A 16119-nucleotide genomic window follows, 5' to 3' on the forward strand; every position below is an offset into this window, starting at 1 on the left:
TTTCTATCTTTTCGACTTCTCCCTCAGTGTTTCCCTTATTCTCATTCTCACTTTTTTCTTCCTCTAGTCTCTCATTTTTTTCGACTCCACCCTCTTTTTCTACTTCTCCATCATTTACAATCAACCACTCATTTTCTACTTCTCCCTCAGTTTCACTCTTTTTCTCTACTTCAGACTCTTTTATTTTCTCACTCTTTTTACTTACTACCGATGGTACAACTCTACTTCTCAACCCAATGGCATTACAACTCTCATTCCTTGGATTATCCAACGTGTTTCCAGCAAAACCCCCATTAGACTGAGCAGCCACCTGTTTTGATATTTGCCCAATTTGTATTTCAAGATTTCGGATGGAAGCTTCATGATTTCTGTTGCATGTTTCTTGACTGGCTCTCATGGCTTCGAAGTTACTCTGAGTCATCTGCATGAACTTATTAATTGTTTCTTCCAAGGGAGATGATTTTCTAGATGGTGGATTTTGAGAGTTCCCTTGAGAAGAATTACCTTGATTACCCCACTGCAGATCAGGGTGATCTTTCCAACCTGGGTTATATGTGTTGGAATAAGGGTTATTTTTCTGATATCCTCCGGCATAATTAACTTCTCCAACTTCAGGTGAACACATTCCATTAGTGTGTGGCCCGTGGCAAAAATCACATTTGACTTCTTGAACCTGACTAGCATTCACCTCTGCTAAAGACTTTGCAGCTAACTTTTTGTTTAATATCTCGATCTGGGCTAGTAGAGCTGTGTTTGTGTCAACTGCGATCACACCTCTCTTCCTGTCACTTTTGGAACGATACTCATTCATGCACATGTTCTCCACCAATTGTCTGACTTCATCCTCATTTTTATTTCTAATTGTACCTCCAGCTGAGGCATCTATAAGCATTCTGGATTGCATTCTCAGACCTCTGATAAATATCTGCATTTGTTCCATGTTGTCCAAAGAGTGATTCGGACATTTCCTCAATAACAATTTGAAATGCTCGTAGGCTTCATATAGAGACTCTGACTCGCCCTGTTCAAAATCAGTAATATCAGCCCTTCTTGCCAGAAACATATCATTGGTAAAATAACGCTCCAAAAATTTATCTTCGAGCTCTTTCCAAGTGTTTATGGTACCACTCGGAATACACTGCAACCAGTCTTTTGCTCTTCCCATCAAAGTAAACCCAAACAACCTGAGTTTAATTTGACTATCAGTGTAACCTTCAGGACGACACATAGTACATGTCTCATAAAAGCGTTCCAGATGCTCCCATGGATCTCTGGTTGCACTTCCATCAAATTGTTTATCCCTTAGCCCGGTGAGAACTATATTCTTGATGTCAAATGTCACAGGATTCGCCGGTTGGAACCCCATAGAAATTTGTCCTGCATCTGTTCTGCGACAATAGTCTCCCATGGTACGCCTAGGCGGCGGTGGTGGGTCATCGGCCATCGTGCCTTCTTCTTCAAACTGAGAACCTGTGTCTGATGGAATTCCTTTTGATACTTCAGCCAGCTCTTGCTCAGCTAACCGTGCTAACCGTACTGCTTTCCTGTTCGCCTTTGCAGTCTTCTCGATTTCAGAATCAAAAAGAAGCTCTGTTGCAACTTTTTTACCTCGCATAAACAACAAGAAAATACCTCAATAGCACTGTTCAATATGAATAAATAAAGTATGATTTTTTAAATTTTTTATTTTTTTTTTAAAAAAAAACTAAAAATAAGTAAATCCTAAATAAAACGAAATTGCCTTGTTGAAATTAATCAACAATCCCCGGCAACGGCGCCAAAAACTTGATGACAATTTTAGCAAGTGAACTAAATTCGTCGTTAAGTAATAAAATTTATAAGATTCGTATCCACAGGGATTGTTCTTATTTTCAACTAGACAATTAAATTAAATTAGGATTAATAAATAAATTGCAAAGGGGGGTTTTCAGATTGATTTGTAGTAACAATGACAATAATTAAAATCGCAAGAAAATTGAAACGTGAACTTTTTAATAGAGAAAGACGATTAGGAATTAATTTGAATCCTCTCTTTGTCCCTAACTGGTACTCTAGGTTCTAGTCCTCAACAATGAAATTCTTATAATTACGACAATATAACAAAATAGACCGAGTCCAATTCCTTGGCTCATCAATCCCGTTTATCTAATAAAGTACCCTAATTCCTTAGGCGAAACTAATATTATCAAAAGCTTTAACGAACGTTATATTAACAATCATGCCAATTAATTCTATATTCCTATAGCAATTACTATTGACAAACAATTAATCTAGTTCCAGTATAAACCCTAGGGTCAATAGTGATTTATAACTTAAAATCAATTCGAAAGTGATCAATTAACGAAAAGCAATAAACACAAGATTAACTGAATAATTATAAGTTTTCATTGAATAAACTAGAACACGTAGTTACATGGCTCAGATAGTTTCAAAGAGAATCATCTATAATTCCTAATCTAATGAGATTAGTTACTCATAATAATAATTGACATAACAAAAGAGTTAAGAAAATTATACATGTATAACCGATGAAGACCGCGACGGCGAAACCCTAGAATAATCTTCTTCTCTTTTGCTGCCGGCACGTATTTCTCTCTCTCAGGAAGTTGTTTCTCCTCCTTTTTTTCTATGATCAAAAGGCATATATATATAGGCTGCAGCACGTGTTAAAATTGTCATCTATATATTATAAATTGAGATCATATCCCCAAATTGTAGAGTTGCTAACACGTCATTCATAAGTGGTCAATTCGTGTCATGCTGTTGCAAGTTGTCTCCCTAGGTGACGCGTCGCTGACGTCATATGCTTGTGGGAACATGAAATCGCGCCACTATTGAATTCTTGTCGCGATGCGAGAAAAACAGAGAACTGGCGCAAGGATTACTTCCAAATCATGAATTTTTTCTCCTTTTAGTCTTTAGTCTTCAAACTCTTTTAAATGTCAATTTCTTCATAAATTCTTCTTTGTGACCATGTAATACTCCTAAAATTAACTAAAATACTATAAAATAATAATTAAAAATACTCAAATGACTGAATGTCATCATAAACTTTCAATCCAACGATAAATTTTGTAAAATTCATATTCATTATAATGTAATCATTCACTTGTACACCGTAAAAGACTTTCTCCGGTCCCCTTAACCCATTAATACTTTCTTTTTCCTTCTGGAGGTGATCCCTCATATTCTATATAGTTTTTTTTTTTTGTGTGTGTGTGTAACAATCCTCACATTCTATATAGTTGAAATGCCAATGGTCACTCACTTGCAAATGATCCTTACAATAGTACCCCTGGATCATTTTCATTTGTAAGGTAGCACCATATACAAACACATTTACCTCATCGATGACATATATATACCCCTCAATGTGATGTGGCATCTTAAAAAAATCAACCTAATCTCATAAACAATTGACTCATTGGTTAAAGAAAAAACAAGTTTTCGCCACTTTGTTGTTTTTCCCTACCTTTTCACTGCCCGTTTTCTTTGTCTATTTTCTCTATATATATAAGTTTCTTTTTATATGTGGATTACATGTACAAGTGAGATAATTTTTTTTATTATATATAAGTTTTTATTTTATGGCAAAGTATATATTAGTTTTATTATTGTAAAATCAATAAATTTTATCATTACTTATAAAAAAAAAATATTAAATTAAATAAGACGATGTGATATTTTAATCTACTAATAAAATTTATTGATTCAATAATAAAACAAGTTTGTGTATAATAAAAGATTTATTTCACTTATACATATTAAACAAAATCCCATATATAATCATCAATTTAGAATTTCTTAAGAACTTTTTCCTTTTTAAGATTGATATCTTATTGTAAATTTGCCCCCCATAAATCGATGTAGAAATAAGAAATTCATTATCACAGCAGCAGTAGTATATACTACACTCCCACCGTCCAAAATAAATGACTTATTTTTGACTGAGTGTACTATTCGTATGACATAATTTATGGATGATAATTTGATTCATACCCAGCGGGTACCCGCAAAAAATACTCATAACGGATAGGGTAAAAATCCGCATTTCGGGTACGGGCATGAGTATGGATAATTACCCGCAAAAATTAACGGGTGTGGGTGCGGGTACGGGTACCTTAGTACCCACCCCGTCCCATACCCGTGTAATATATATTTGTTTATTTTATATATATTATTATATAATAACATATCTATATGAATTTTAAAAAATACAACATTATTAAACTATTACACATTTTTAATAAAAATATTTATTTATAATATAACACAAATATAATGTGAATATGTCAATAAAGAAATGAACTTTAACATGATGTTAGTAAAATTTTTGTTTATAATTTTCATGAGTCAATATTAAATTTTTTAAAAAAAATTAATTATATTAAAATGATATGATATTTCATAATTGATCGATTTATTTTAGCAAAAATGCGGGTAACAGGTACAGGTATGAGTACTTAAGTGTTGAATAACAATTCAATCAGTTGCACAAGATGGTGTACCAGATGCCGTAACATTTGTCGCTCTGTTTAGTTAGTTACTTGCTTTGCAATATAGTTGTTAGTTATAACAGGCTGTTGTAACTACTTTTGGTTTGTTGGTTAGTTAGGAACTAACTTGAGTTAGTTACTCTAGTTAGCTTGTTAACCAAATAATACACTACAATTTGTATCTCTGAAAATTGTATTTATATGATCAATAATAATCAATGCTCATTGATGAAACTATTCCCTCTCTCTCACTCTCTTCCACTAACATTAGGTACCCATAGAGTATGGGGATGAGTACAAAGGTTGTTACCCACGCAGATATGGGGATGGGTACGAGTATTTTTTCAAACTGCGGGTATAGGGATGAGTACTATAGTACCCTACCCGTTGTCATCCCTAACATAATTTGACCTTATTTTTCTACTAATATATACATACAAATATTAGCCTATGGTATGTGAGTTTTACTTTCGTCAAATTTCACGGTTTGCTTCCCGTACTATATAGCAATACCGTTAACTTGTCTATCATGTAGTACTCTTTTTACTCGAGTCATGGACTTCTCATCAGAATGAAAGACTCCTTTCAATTCTAAATATAAAAAAAGTCAGGTTAATATGTGCACCAAGGGTACATGTTAATGTATCTAAAAATATAAATATATTGTCTTGTAATTCTAACTTTGTGGTAAAGTTCTTTAAACGACAAGCGAATATGATTGCTCACACACTAGCTAGGGCGGCCATATCTTGATGTATCTAAAAAATCCAAATAGCTTAAATTGATTGGATGTTAACGATCCAGAAAGCGAGGAGCATAATTCTAGTAAATTGAAATCTCTGCCATCAAAATTTCTAATGCTATCGTGAAGTAATGCTATTTTTTTTTATTTTTTTGTTGACGCAATTTCATAGATTATGATACCCATTTTTACGTGTAAGAAGATTTTTTGTTTTACAAACAAAGGGGCTAAAGCCTAAAAAATGTGTAAGAAGGATTTTATTTAAGAGAAAAAGTGTATCAATAATGTAAAATGGGGTGAGAGTTCAAGAGTTATGAAGTTGGGATAAAGCTAGTTGAGTTAAGGGTTATGAAGTTGGAGGTTCAGAGTTCAAGTTCTGATTATATTGTAGTAATAATATACTAATAACTAACAATTTGCCATTAAAAAAAAAGATAATGTCAAATTATTTTACATGTTTATTTAATAATAATTGTGCATTCTGTTAATTATTTCACTATATCCACTTTAATAATATGACACGGAGAAATATAAAATTTCTATTAGACGACAATGTAAATAAACTCTTTAATTAATTTGAATTATAACATTAAAAATCATGAATTTGGTGCAAGGGTTTTCTCTATATAGAATTGAATATCCTCTTATTTAAACCAAGATTTTTTTTTGGGTACATATTTGAACCATAATTTTGAAGTGAATAGTTAGAGAGACAAGAAATAAGGGATTGCTAGGTGATCAAGCATAATGATTTGAGAGCTTTCTTAGTTAGACCTAAAGTTGAGAAATACATAAAAAACATCTTTAGAGTGAGATTGATTGTTTTTTGTTGTTCTTGAGAGATCGTGAGAAGTATGTAGAAATTATAGTTTGTTCTTTGTGAAATTTTGAAGCTAATTTTTTATAATTCATTTGTATCCCTTGTAAACATTTATGGATAATAGATTAGAGAGCGCTCTCTCTATCAGATGTAGGTCAATATTGGCCGAATTGGATGAAAATTCTCGTCTTTTTTTCTTTCTTTTTTTTGCCGAAATGGATTTGATTACACTTACGATGTTAGAATTATTGTTGCTTGAGATATTGAATTTTTGCTTCACTCTTTTATTGTTTGATTGAACTAGAAGTTCGAATTTGCAAAAGTTAGTGTAAAATAATTGTGTTGATTGCAAAGCTTTTTGGGGCCTCGACTTGTTATGGTTTGAGGACTTGGAGGAATAAAGAAAGAATCTCATGATGAAAATTTTCAGCGTCCTTTGCAACCTATGATAGCAACTGAAAAATAGTTTAGAAGGTATACGTGTTGGCGAGAGAACAAATAATGTTGTTGCATATGTTATGAGATTTTAATTAAGGTTGCACGTAAGCCTTTTAGTGTTATTGGATGCGCCTTAATTTAGATGAGGCGGTTGCATTGGTGACCTCATTTGTGGGAGTAGTAAGGTAAGGACTAAGGAGTGGTTTGGAGGATATTCTAAATGTTTTGATAAAGGAAAGGTTTTCCCGTTAGGTTGAACATTATTCAAGAAATTCTTGAAGGCTTCTTCAAAAAGTTTGAGAAGTCAAGGTTCAACATATTTATTGTGAAGTCAATGGTTGTGAGGATAATCTTACCAACCTAAGACATATTTTGGGTTCTATTTTGATTTTTTGAGTCATCTCCGACTCAAATTAATCATTTTTTTTAGCTGATATTGTTGGCGTCAGAACCCCTTATTTAGTGTTTGTGTAAATTTTTCTTTGGTCTCAGGTTCCTTTTTTATTTATATTAAATAGTGACCTTATGTCGATCCCTTAATCTCTTTACCATAATAAAAAGATTTAATTGTAGTTTTTGTCCACTTATTTTAAATATAACATTTTTTTATCCCTTCATCATATTTTGAATTAAAAAGTTGGCGAGACAATATTCTTTTTTTTTGGTGATGTAATATATTTTAAATAACTTATATAAGATAGAAAGACCAACATCAATGAAATTGTAAGATTTGTTTTTTTTTTTAAAAAAGCTTTCATTTAAAATATGTTATATCACCATATTTCAAACCAAATATCCTATGGAGGATAAATTTGAAAATAAAGATTGCGTTGGATATGCTAAAAATATGAGACTAGACTGAACAACTTTTGTTATACCCTATTTGATTTGAAACTGGTTATGAGACTGAACAAATTAGGTAGCAAGAAACATGACAAAAACAAGATTTGTTGTCCCGCACTAAATAGGAGACTAGACTAGACAACTTTTGTTGTACCCTGATTTGAAACTGGTTATGAGACTGGACAAATTAGGTAGCAAGAAACACGACAAAAACAAGATTTTTTGTCCTCGCCGAACCATAAGACAACTTTTTGTCCACGGTACAACTATTAAAAATATATCCATTTTATTTTCGAATATAAAAATATTTTCGCCCTATGTCTATCTCGTACAGTTTTGTCCCGTCCTGTATTATATTATTTTGTCATGTACTGTTCTGCCTCGTCCTTACTATTTTACGAATCAAACACACCCGAGAGACTAAAACTGTAATTAAACTGAACCATAAAAAAGAGGAAAATATAGGCATTTGTTTACAAACTGGGCCTAAAATGAACCGTAGCCCAAGAAAAGCCCAAATTTCTTGAACTATCTTTGCTCATCGAAGCAATGGCGCCTTGAAACGAAACCTGAAACAATGGCAGAAGAAGAACCCGTCAATGGCTACTGCAGCAGCAGTGGCGAAGAAGACGGTGATGCAGCATGGAGAGCTGCCATTGATTCCGTTGCTGGAACCTCCTCCTACGTTACTTCCTTCATGAATGGTTTTTCCGCCACCAACAACAATGACCCCAAGAAGCATGATGATAACAACCCTAAAACCCCCAAGATTAAGCACTACCAAATAAAGGTCCAATTCTAATTTTCTAATTTTTTTTATGCTAATTAAGTTCAATTTCCTAATCAAAATCCATTTTTTGCTTTAATTTTACAACAAAAAAAAAAAGGATTTTGGATTTGGCTTTTACTGTGATTAACCATGCCCACAATGCAAAATACAGTTTTGATTACCAAGTTCACATTTTTTTGTTAGTTTAATTATAATTAGGCTTATGGGTTGTTTTTATTTGTTCCAAATTATTGTTCATCATTTTTTTGTGGTCTTTCAATTTGATGATTTATGTTATGGATGTTTCTTGGTAGGCACAAAAAATGCTGAATGACATGTTGGAAAATACAATTGAGATAGTGAAAGAACCTATCCTTGTTCCAGATGAGGAGCCCAATACCGATGATCGCGGCATTCGCTTGTTTAAGCATTCTAAACCAGGAATAGTTTCTGATCATGTAGGTAAGTGAGTTTTGTATATAATTGGCTTATTAAGAATCTAAAGCCAGTTTCATTTCTATATGATATACCTTAAAACGGTTGATTTTTAGATTTTGAATAATTTTGAACTTCAATGGTGCCTATTTTTCTTTTTAAAGTTGGCTTTTTGTAGTGTTAGTGGGTAACTGGTCAATATTGTTCTTACATACATATGATTATATGAAAATTTCTCTGAAATAAGAAAAAAGCTGCATTTGGTAAAAGCCGGTGATTGTGCTGTAAGCAAAAGCAGCAATGCTTTTTCTTCTTTCAGGATAGTCTGTGTCTATTGTTAAGAAGTGGAGCCCAGATCAGCATGGCATGCATCTCTTTATGTACTCTAGAATCTTTTGTTTGATTGCTGTTACCAGAAATCAGAAGATGATGGAGTACTTATTTATTTTACATTGTTTTATACTGTACATGCTATATTGCAATGTGGTACTGCATTTCAATAATCTATTTGCTAGTTTAGTCAACTACTGAGAGGTTTATGTCTTATGATTATGCAAAAGTCACTACAAAAAAGCATGTCATGGGGACCTCTGCTATAACTTATTGCTCTTTTTTTCTTCTTCTGGCACAACACTGCTAATTGGTCAACTGAACCTGAATAATGGTCCAGTTTATTACTTGGATGAGTGTTTGTAAAATTGATTTGGCTTGATCTTGATTTTATAAAATTGATTTTGATTAAAAATGAGTTATGAGTAACGTTCTATGTTGGGAAACTTTCGTCTTAAAAGTAAGTTTGATGTAAAATTTAGTTTAAGATTTTCAGCTCAAATGCAAAACAGCAAATACATCATTTTATAGAGACAAAATTGATTTAGGTTTTGCATAAATATATATATATCAAAATTCTCTACAAATCCCATTTCGGTGGAGTAAACGAGGGTTTGAATGATTTGAAATTGGAGTTAAGTTGTAAACAACTGGTTTACTGGTGGTGATATGTTTCCAGATATTAATGGTTTGAGGAACCATACCCAAACATCTTAAATTCAATGGAACATGTTGCCATAATATGACATCCAACCTGGATTGCCGGACTGGTTTTTATATTTCCATTCACACAAACTTGTTACATTATGGGTTCTATGGAAATTCAAGATGATTTATTTTCTTTTAAAAGTTAGATGATATATTGTGTAAGGGTTTGAAAAATTATCAACTTTGTCACTATATTACCGAATCACATGCTGCAGATGAACCCCTGCCGCCAAGGAAACGACCTAAAATAGTTCCGGGAGAAGATATTGATGAGAAATCTAAAAAGGTCTAGTAGTTAACATCCATAGATGTCTCTGCATGTTGCTTCATTATCGTATACTTCGTCTGCTATTTTCTTAATGACTATTTGCTGCCTCAACAGTTTAGAAGACAGATTCGATCTATCGCTGTAGATGGAAAAGATTTAATTGCTGCAGCAAATGATGCATACAATAAGTCGTTGGCTAGACTAGAGGCTAAAGATGCAGCAGCGAAAGCTAAAGCCAAGAGAGAGGAGGAAAGAGTTGAGAAATTGAAAAAGATTAGGGGAGAGAGGTGGCTACCGTCGATGGCCAAGGAGATGCAGGTTAAAAGCAAGTAATCAACACTGACATTGTCTTCGGAGGTGCAGGTTAAATATCACCACTGACATTGTCTTTGGATTACTATACTCCTTCAATGCGTTAATGTGTATCTTGATGATCATAATTGTTGATTTGTTAATGGAGCTAGTTGTACCGTAAACAATGTAGCGATAAATTTAGATGAAAAAACATTCTTTCATTTTTATTAGTGTTTTGCTACGACAGTTTTTGCAAATTCAAATTTCTGAACATGTAAATATGTTGCTATTTGGGGACGAAGATAATTTTTTCCATCTAATTAGGAAAGTATAAGATTAGCCTTTTTTTTCACTTAAAACAGTTTCCTCGCTCCTTCCTTTAACAAGAAAAGACTCGCAACTCCTTCATACGGAATTAGGTCGATGACAAACAGATCCGCTTGCAGATTTTGGCCGTCATCCCTACTGTCCATAGTCTTTTTGCATCATTTTTGTAGTTGTGTGCAATCTGCATTCTCTCCCGCACAAGTGAATAATTAGAAGCTTTTCGTCTGTAGCCTTTGTTACATCGCCCAAAAGAGAACAAACATTCAAAGGCATACAGTTGCATTTTTATGCTCTGTCTGATGTTAGCATGTCACATTTTATGCTCCTTTTAATGGTAATCCACTTAGCCTGGCAGTTAGTCAATAGACAACCTTTGTTTATTGTATGTCTGTGTTTACACGATGAATAGTTGTAAAACGCCTTTTGAAACCAAAACTCCAGTTGTAGCTTCATCCGAAATGCATGTGGCATGTCATTGGTTATGTAGACGTGAACGCAAACATGCATTTACTCTGATTCAAATTGTGACTGTGATGGTCACAGAGGAAATGTTGATGGAAGTGTGTCAAATGGATGTTTTCTCTATAGGTTACCCACCTTCCTACCAAGAAAGAGTTGTTAGATGATTGTGGTAACTAGGTTTTTTTTTTTTGGTCAAGTAGCCTAGTCGCTAGAAAATCCACCTTAAAGGTGAAGAAGTGGAGTGTCTCGGGTTCGAACCCGAGCTCCTGCACATATAGTGCGATGTCCCTACCAACTGAGTTAAGCTCACAGGGAACTAGAGTTTTCTAAACTATGGAGAAATAACAAAATAACATTTTAGATTTTTCCTTTCATTTGTTTCGGTTACCCTATTAATTGAAAAAGAGCTTTGCTATATGGGACGAATAGGTTTTCAACGAAATTCGACGACAAGAGGAACCAGCTTACCATACACGGAGGGATGGTATCACAAATAAGTTAAAAATTGTTTATGAGGACATAATGGTAACTGCACTTTTGTAATTGTAATTGTTTATGAGGACATAATAATAAATGGCCAACCCACTACTACATCCCCCCACACCCCCGCAAGCACCCCCAAAAAACTCAAATATGCGTATTTATAGGTCTAGAACTTGAACTAGGGGAAAACACCATTTGAATCCATATAACTTCTTCCACACCCCACCCACCCCCTCAAGTCCCTTGTAGTTTTTTCAGAAACATCAATGTGTGCATCTTCAAATAGAATTGTTGATGCAGTTTTTATTTTAACCTTAGTTGGAAGTGGACACATTAACTAACCATTCACAAAATTGGCTTCCCTATTTGAAAATCAGTCAGTTTTGGTCCATATACCAGATTTTTATACTTAATTTAATATATTTTAAATGATACGACATGATGAGTAGATTCATCTTGGTGGTTTAGTTATGGGGAAATAGTCATTCTAGTCCCTCAATCTGCAATTCGCTGTCATTTTAGTCTCTCACTGAGGAAAAACTATAGAATAGTCTCTGAATCTGCATTTCATTAGTCAATTTGGTCCCTGCTGTTAAGTTTGACCGTTAACTCAACAAAAAAGCTGACGTGGCATTTTTTTGGACACACGTCAGCTTGCTGAGTTGGCACGAGGGACGGGGAAACAACCATTTTGGTCCCTGAATGTGCAACTCGCTGTCATTATGGTCCCTGACTCAAGAAAAAATACAAAATAGTCCTTGACCTTGCAATTCGTTAGTCACTTTGGTCCCTAATGTTAAAAATTGTCGCTAACTTTATAAAAGAACTGAAGTGACATTTTTTAGGGACACGTGACACGCATACTTAACAGATTTGTGTGACAGTTGGATGAATGATGTGGTGTTCTGGTAAAAAACGAGGGGGTTTGTATTATTGATCAAATGGTGTGATTACACTCAGTTCAATCCCAACAACCCTGGGAGTTTAATAAGTCAGAATTCGATCAGAACATAGGGGTTTGTATTATTCAAGATTGATAACTGATACAAGTATGTCGGAGAAGAAATTGAATCTCTTTACCAGAATGAAAATATGGTGGTTTCTCATGATGAGAGTGAGTCTATGTAGAATCAGTGAAAAGTTTTCTTGTTCTCTTGAAGAAGATCCTATTTATAGGCAAAACATCTCCCTCTTGTTGCTTGATAACCGCCTTGCTTGGAGAGGAATTCATGGGTAGTGGGCGGTTACTTTTCCTTCTTCTCCAAGCTTCTTCCTTCTTCTCCAAGTTTCTTCCTTCTTCTCCAAGTCATGGTGGATCATGCTTATCATGTGTTTTTCATGGTTGTTTTCATGCTTCTCCTTTAGATGCTCCCATTGGGCTTTTTCGTATTGGGCCTTAACAAATCACACCCTGGTCCATGGCCCGGTACACAGCCCCCCAAGCACGAGGCTTCAAGAAGGCGAAGTGCTTTTCAATGAAGTAACTTGGCGATTATTATGTCTCGGCGTGGTTCTATGTCGCCTATTTGTTGCCGACTCATACTCTTTGTTTGCTTGTCGCCTTGTCCTTCCTTTTGTTGTTGATATTTCTTAGATAATTTGTACGCCCTTCTATGACTTTTGAATATCTTGATGCACGCCATTTGTGGCTTTGAATATTGTTGTCATTGTTTCTTGGCGACTTTGAGCAAGTTGGCAAGTCGCCCTTCCTTCTTTTCCATCGTATTTGCATTTTCGAGCCAGGGTTGTCACCAATCTCGCCTCTTCGTCTTTCGCGGATCGCCTTTCCTTCTTGGAAACGAATTGAAACTTTGTGGCTAGTAACTTTGTTAGTCTATACTTCTGCTTCTTCTACTCAACATAAGTTTTTTTTTTTGTTTTTTTTTTTTTTTTGACATTCTATATTTGGAGATTGTAAGTAGTCTGGCGTAATCCGTCTTGCCACTTCTTTGTTGTAGTTGATTTTCGTACTGCCAGACTTGCACGCCTTATTTTGTAACTCCTGTTCCTTGGCGATTTAGAAAGAATTGGCGCTGCTTGGAGTCGCCCTTCCACTGTACTTTGCGTTTGGTGTTGAAAATAATCTCGCCTTTGAAATTTTTAACTTTGCACCTGCAATGTCTTTAGCACTTTAAATATAATTATATATCATTTATGAATAACTTTATACCTGATGCCTTTTTGGCGATTGTAACTAGTATGGCGATATGTCGCCTTGTTTCGCTGCATGACGACTGTTTTTGCTAGCGTGACGAACGATTTGGTTGTGTCCTTCTTGCTTTTAGAATCTTATGACTTGACGTTATGGTGAATCGCCTTGTTTTGACTGTGTGTAAGCTTCTTCTGGCGGTGTTGATAATCTCGCCTTTCTTTGCTGTATCTTTTTCTGACGCACCCAACTCGTAAGACTTACAGGTAACGCCAAGGCCTCGCAACCTTGTTTAATTTTTCTTTTTCTGACGTACCCAACTCGTAAGACTTACAGGTACTGTAACCCTTGTTTAATAATTTTTTTTTTCTGACGTACCCAACTCGTAGGTGACGCCAAGGCACTGTAACCCTTGTTTAATAATATTTTTTTTCTGACGTACCCAACTCGTAGGTGACGCCAAGGCACTGTAACCCTTGTTTAATAATATTTTTTTTCTGACGTACCCAACTCGTAGGTGACGCCAAGGCACTGTAACCCTTGTTTAATAATATTTATTTATTTTTTCTGACGTACCCAACTCGTAGGTGACGCCAAGGCACTGTAACCCCTGTTTAATAATTTTTTTTTCTGACGTACCCAACTCGTAGGTGACGCCAAGGCACTGTAACCCTTATTTAATAATTTTTTTTTCTGACGTACCCAACTCGTAGGTGACGCCAAGGCACTGTAACCCTTGTTTAAAATTTTTTTTTTTCTGACGTACCCAACTCGTAGGTGACGCCAAGGCACTGTAACCCTTGTTTAATAATTTTTTTTTCTGACGTACCCAACTCGTAGGTGACGCCAAGGCACTGTAACCCTTGTTTAATAATATTTTTTTTTTCTGACGTACCCAACTCGTAGGTGACGCCAAGGCACTGTAACCCTTGTTTAATAATATTTATTTTTTTTTCTGACGTACCCAACTCGTAGGTGACGCCAAGGCACTGTAACCCTTGTTTAATAAAATTTTTTTCTGACGTACCCAACTCGTAAGACTTACAGGTAACGCCAAGGCCTTGCAACCTTGTTTTATGGTTCAGCGCTCACATCTGAGTTGATCTTTAAAGATTCAGAGCTCAAGTTTGAGATAACCATTTTTGTTGGTTCAGAGCCCGTAACTTAATCAGGTTGACCTTTATTCCATCACCGGATAACCTTTATTGGTTTAGAGCCGGCTGGTTTCATTTATTCTTGGTTGTATATATCCACTTGTAGTCCTGCGCTATGATCAACTTGATAACTTTGTTAGTTACATTCCTCAAAATATAATAAATAAAACTTTCAAGTGTTTTTGGGTCTTACCCAATCCACAGCCCCGAGGCCTGAAGGGCGAGGTGCTTAAAATAATCTATCACGATTAGTGGAGACATAAACATAATCCAGTCATGTGAAATTTTCCCCAAGAGAATTGGAACGATGTCACCTGGTTTATGGACAATCAAGTTGGCAAATGGTCTGATGATGTTTTCGTTCGTGTTCTTGAGCATTTTATCAAAATGGCATGAGCCGTATAGATTAACAATCAATTTAAAACAAAAGTGTCCTCTTCAACCATGCATAACCATGCATAATATACTGCTTGGGAACATCATGATCATAAACATAATTGTGAATATAAAAACTTATGATGAGATGACCTTGAAGTAAATAACACCTGACATGCATCCTCCATATAAATATTTTTTATGAATCCACGAGCAATGATTCACTTGTATTCAAAGAAAAAACAGGTTATAAAACACTTCAAGCATATTAACCAAGTTTATGAAAAATGTGAAGAACATCTCCGGAATGTGTAAGAGAGAATAAAAATGGATTAGATCAACTAAAACACTGAAGCGGTATGACACGTTTCTTTTTAAAATGTGCACATCTTTATTCCAAGCTTTGAGATTGGTCATGGAGTATTTTGTCTGTTCAAAGATGACTAATTATCTTTGCCAAATTTCAACTTGCTATCTAATTCATTACCAACTTATCATCGATTTTATTAACTGTTAATCATAAGTTTGTAATATGAATTTTATTTTAAAATTAATGAAAGCAAGCAAAGGTGTTCTTATGTGTCTACCACATTCTACTTGAGTAATTCAAAATGATTTTGAGAGCGATAACAAACAAAGGTGATGCTTTTAGTAAGCAATCTTGAAAAAATGTACTGATTCTCTTCTCTTTTACTCAATGACCGTAAAGCATGATTCTTAAACTATAAATCCATCACGTTAATACCGACAACATATATGCGTGCACAAATAGCATGTTTATTGAAATAGAACAAGTGAAAACTATATGATTAAATGGTAGGTTAAAGGAAAAGAATGTTAACACCTGGATCGGTAGTCGCCTAGCAAGAAAAACAATTATGTTTTGGCGCGGCGAGACTGAGTTCCATTGCGGAACATGCTTCAATTGGAATGTTAATCGGCGGTTTGTATCTCGCCGAGTGGTACCAATGTTTAGTTGCTTGAGTTTTATGACCACCTCTCTTAGCAAGAGGACCTAATGAGCAT

The 16119-nt window shown here is 34.8% G+C and overlaps 1 protein-coding gene across 1 annotated transcript; it reads left to right on the forward strand.

Moving 5' to 3' along the window:
* Positions 1 to 7823: 7823 nt before the first annotated feature.
* On the forward strand, positions 7824 to 10373 carry LOC123919749. The gene is made up of 4 exons (XM_045971738.1): positions 7824 to 8129; positions 8423 to 8570; positions 9797 to 9867; positions 9964 to 10373. The coding sequence occupies exons 1-4, from the start codon at positions 7917 to 7919 to the stop codon at positions 10180 to 10182; spliced, it is 651 nt and encodes a 216-aa protein (XP_045827694.1). The 5' UTR covers positions 7824 to 7916; the 3' UTR covers positions 10183 to 10373.
* Positions 10374 to 16119: the final 5746 nt, after the last annotated feature.

The sequence above is a fragment of the Trifolium pratense genome, linkage group LG4 (assembly GCF_020283565.1).
Source record: "Trifolium pratense cultivar HEN17-A07 linkage group LG4, ARS_RC_1.1, whole genome shotgun sequence".
Lineage (NCBI taxonomy): Eukaryota > Viridiplantae > Streptophyta > Magnoliopsida > Fabales > Fabaceae > Trifolium > Trifolium pratense.

Coding starts and splice junctions, on each gene's coding strand:
- LOC123919749 (XM_045971738.1), top strand. CDS start 7,917: ATGGCAGAAGAAGAACCCGTCAATGGCTACTGCAGCAGCAGTGGCGAA. Junction 8,130..8,422: donor TTAAGCACTACCAAATAAAG/GTCCAATTCTAA, acceptor GTTTCTTGGTAG/GCACAAAAAATGCTGAATGA. Junction 9,868..9,963: donor TTGATGAGAAATCTAAAAAG/GTCTAGTAGTTA, acceptor CTGCCTCAACAG/TTTAGAAGACAGATTCGATC.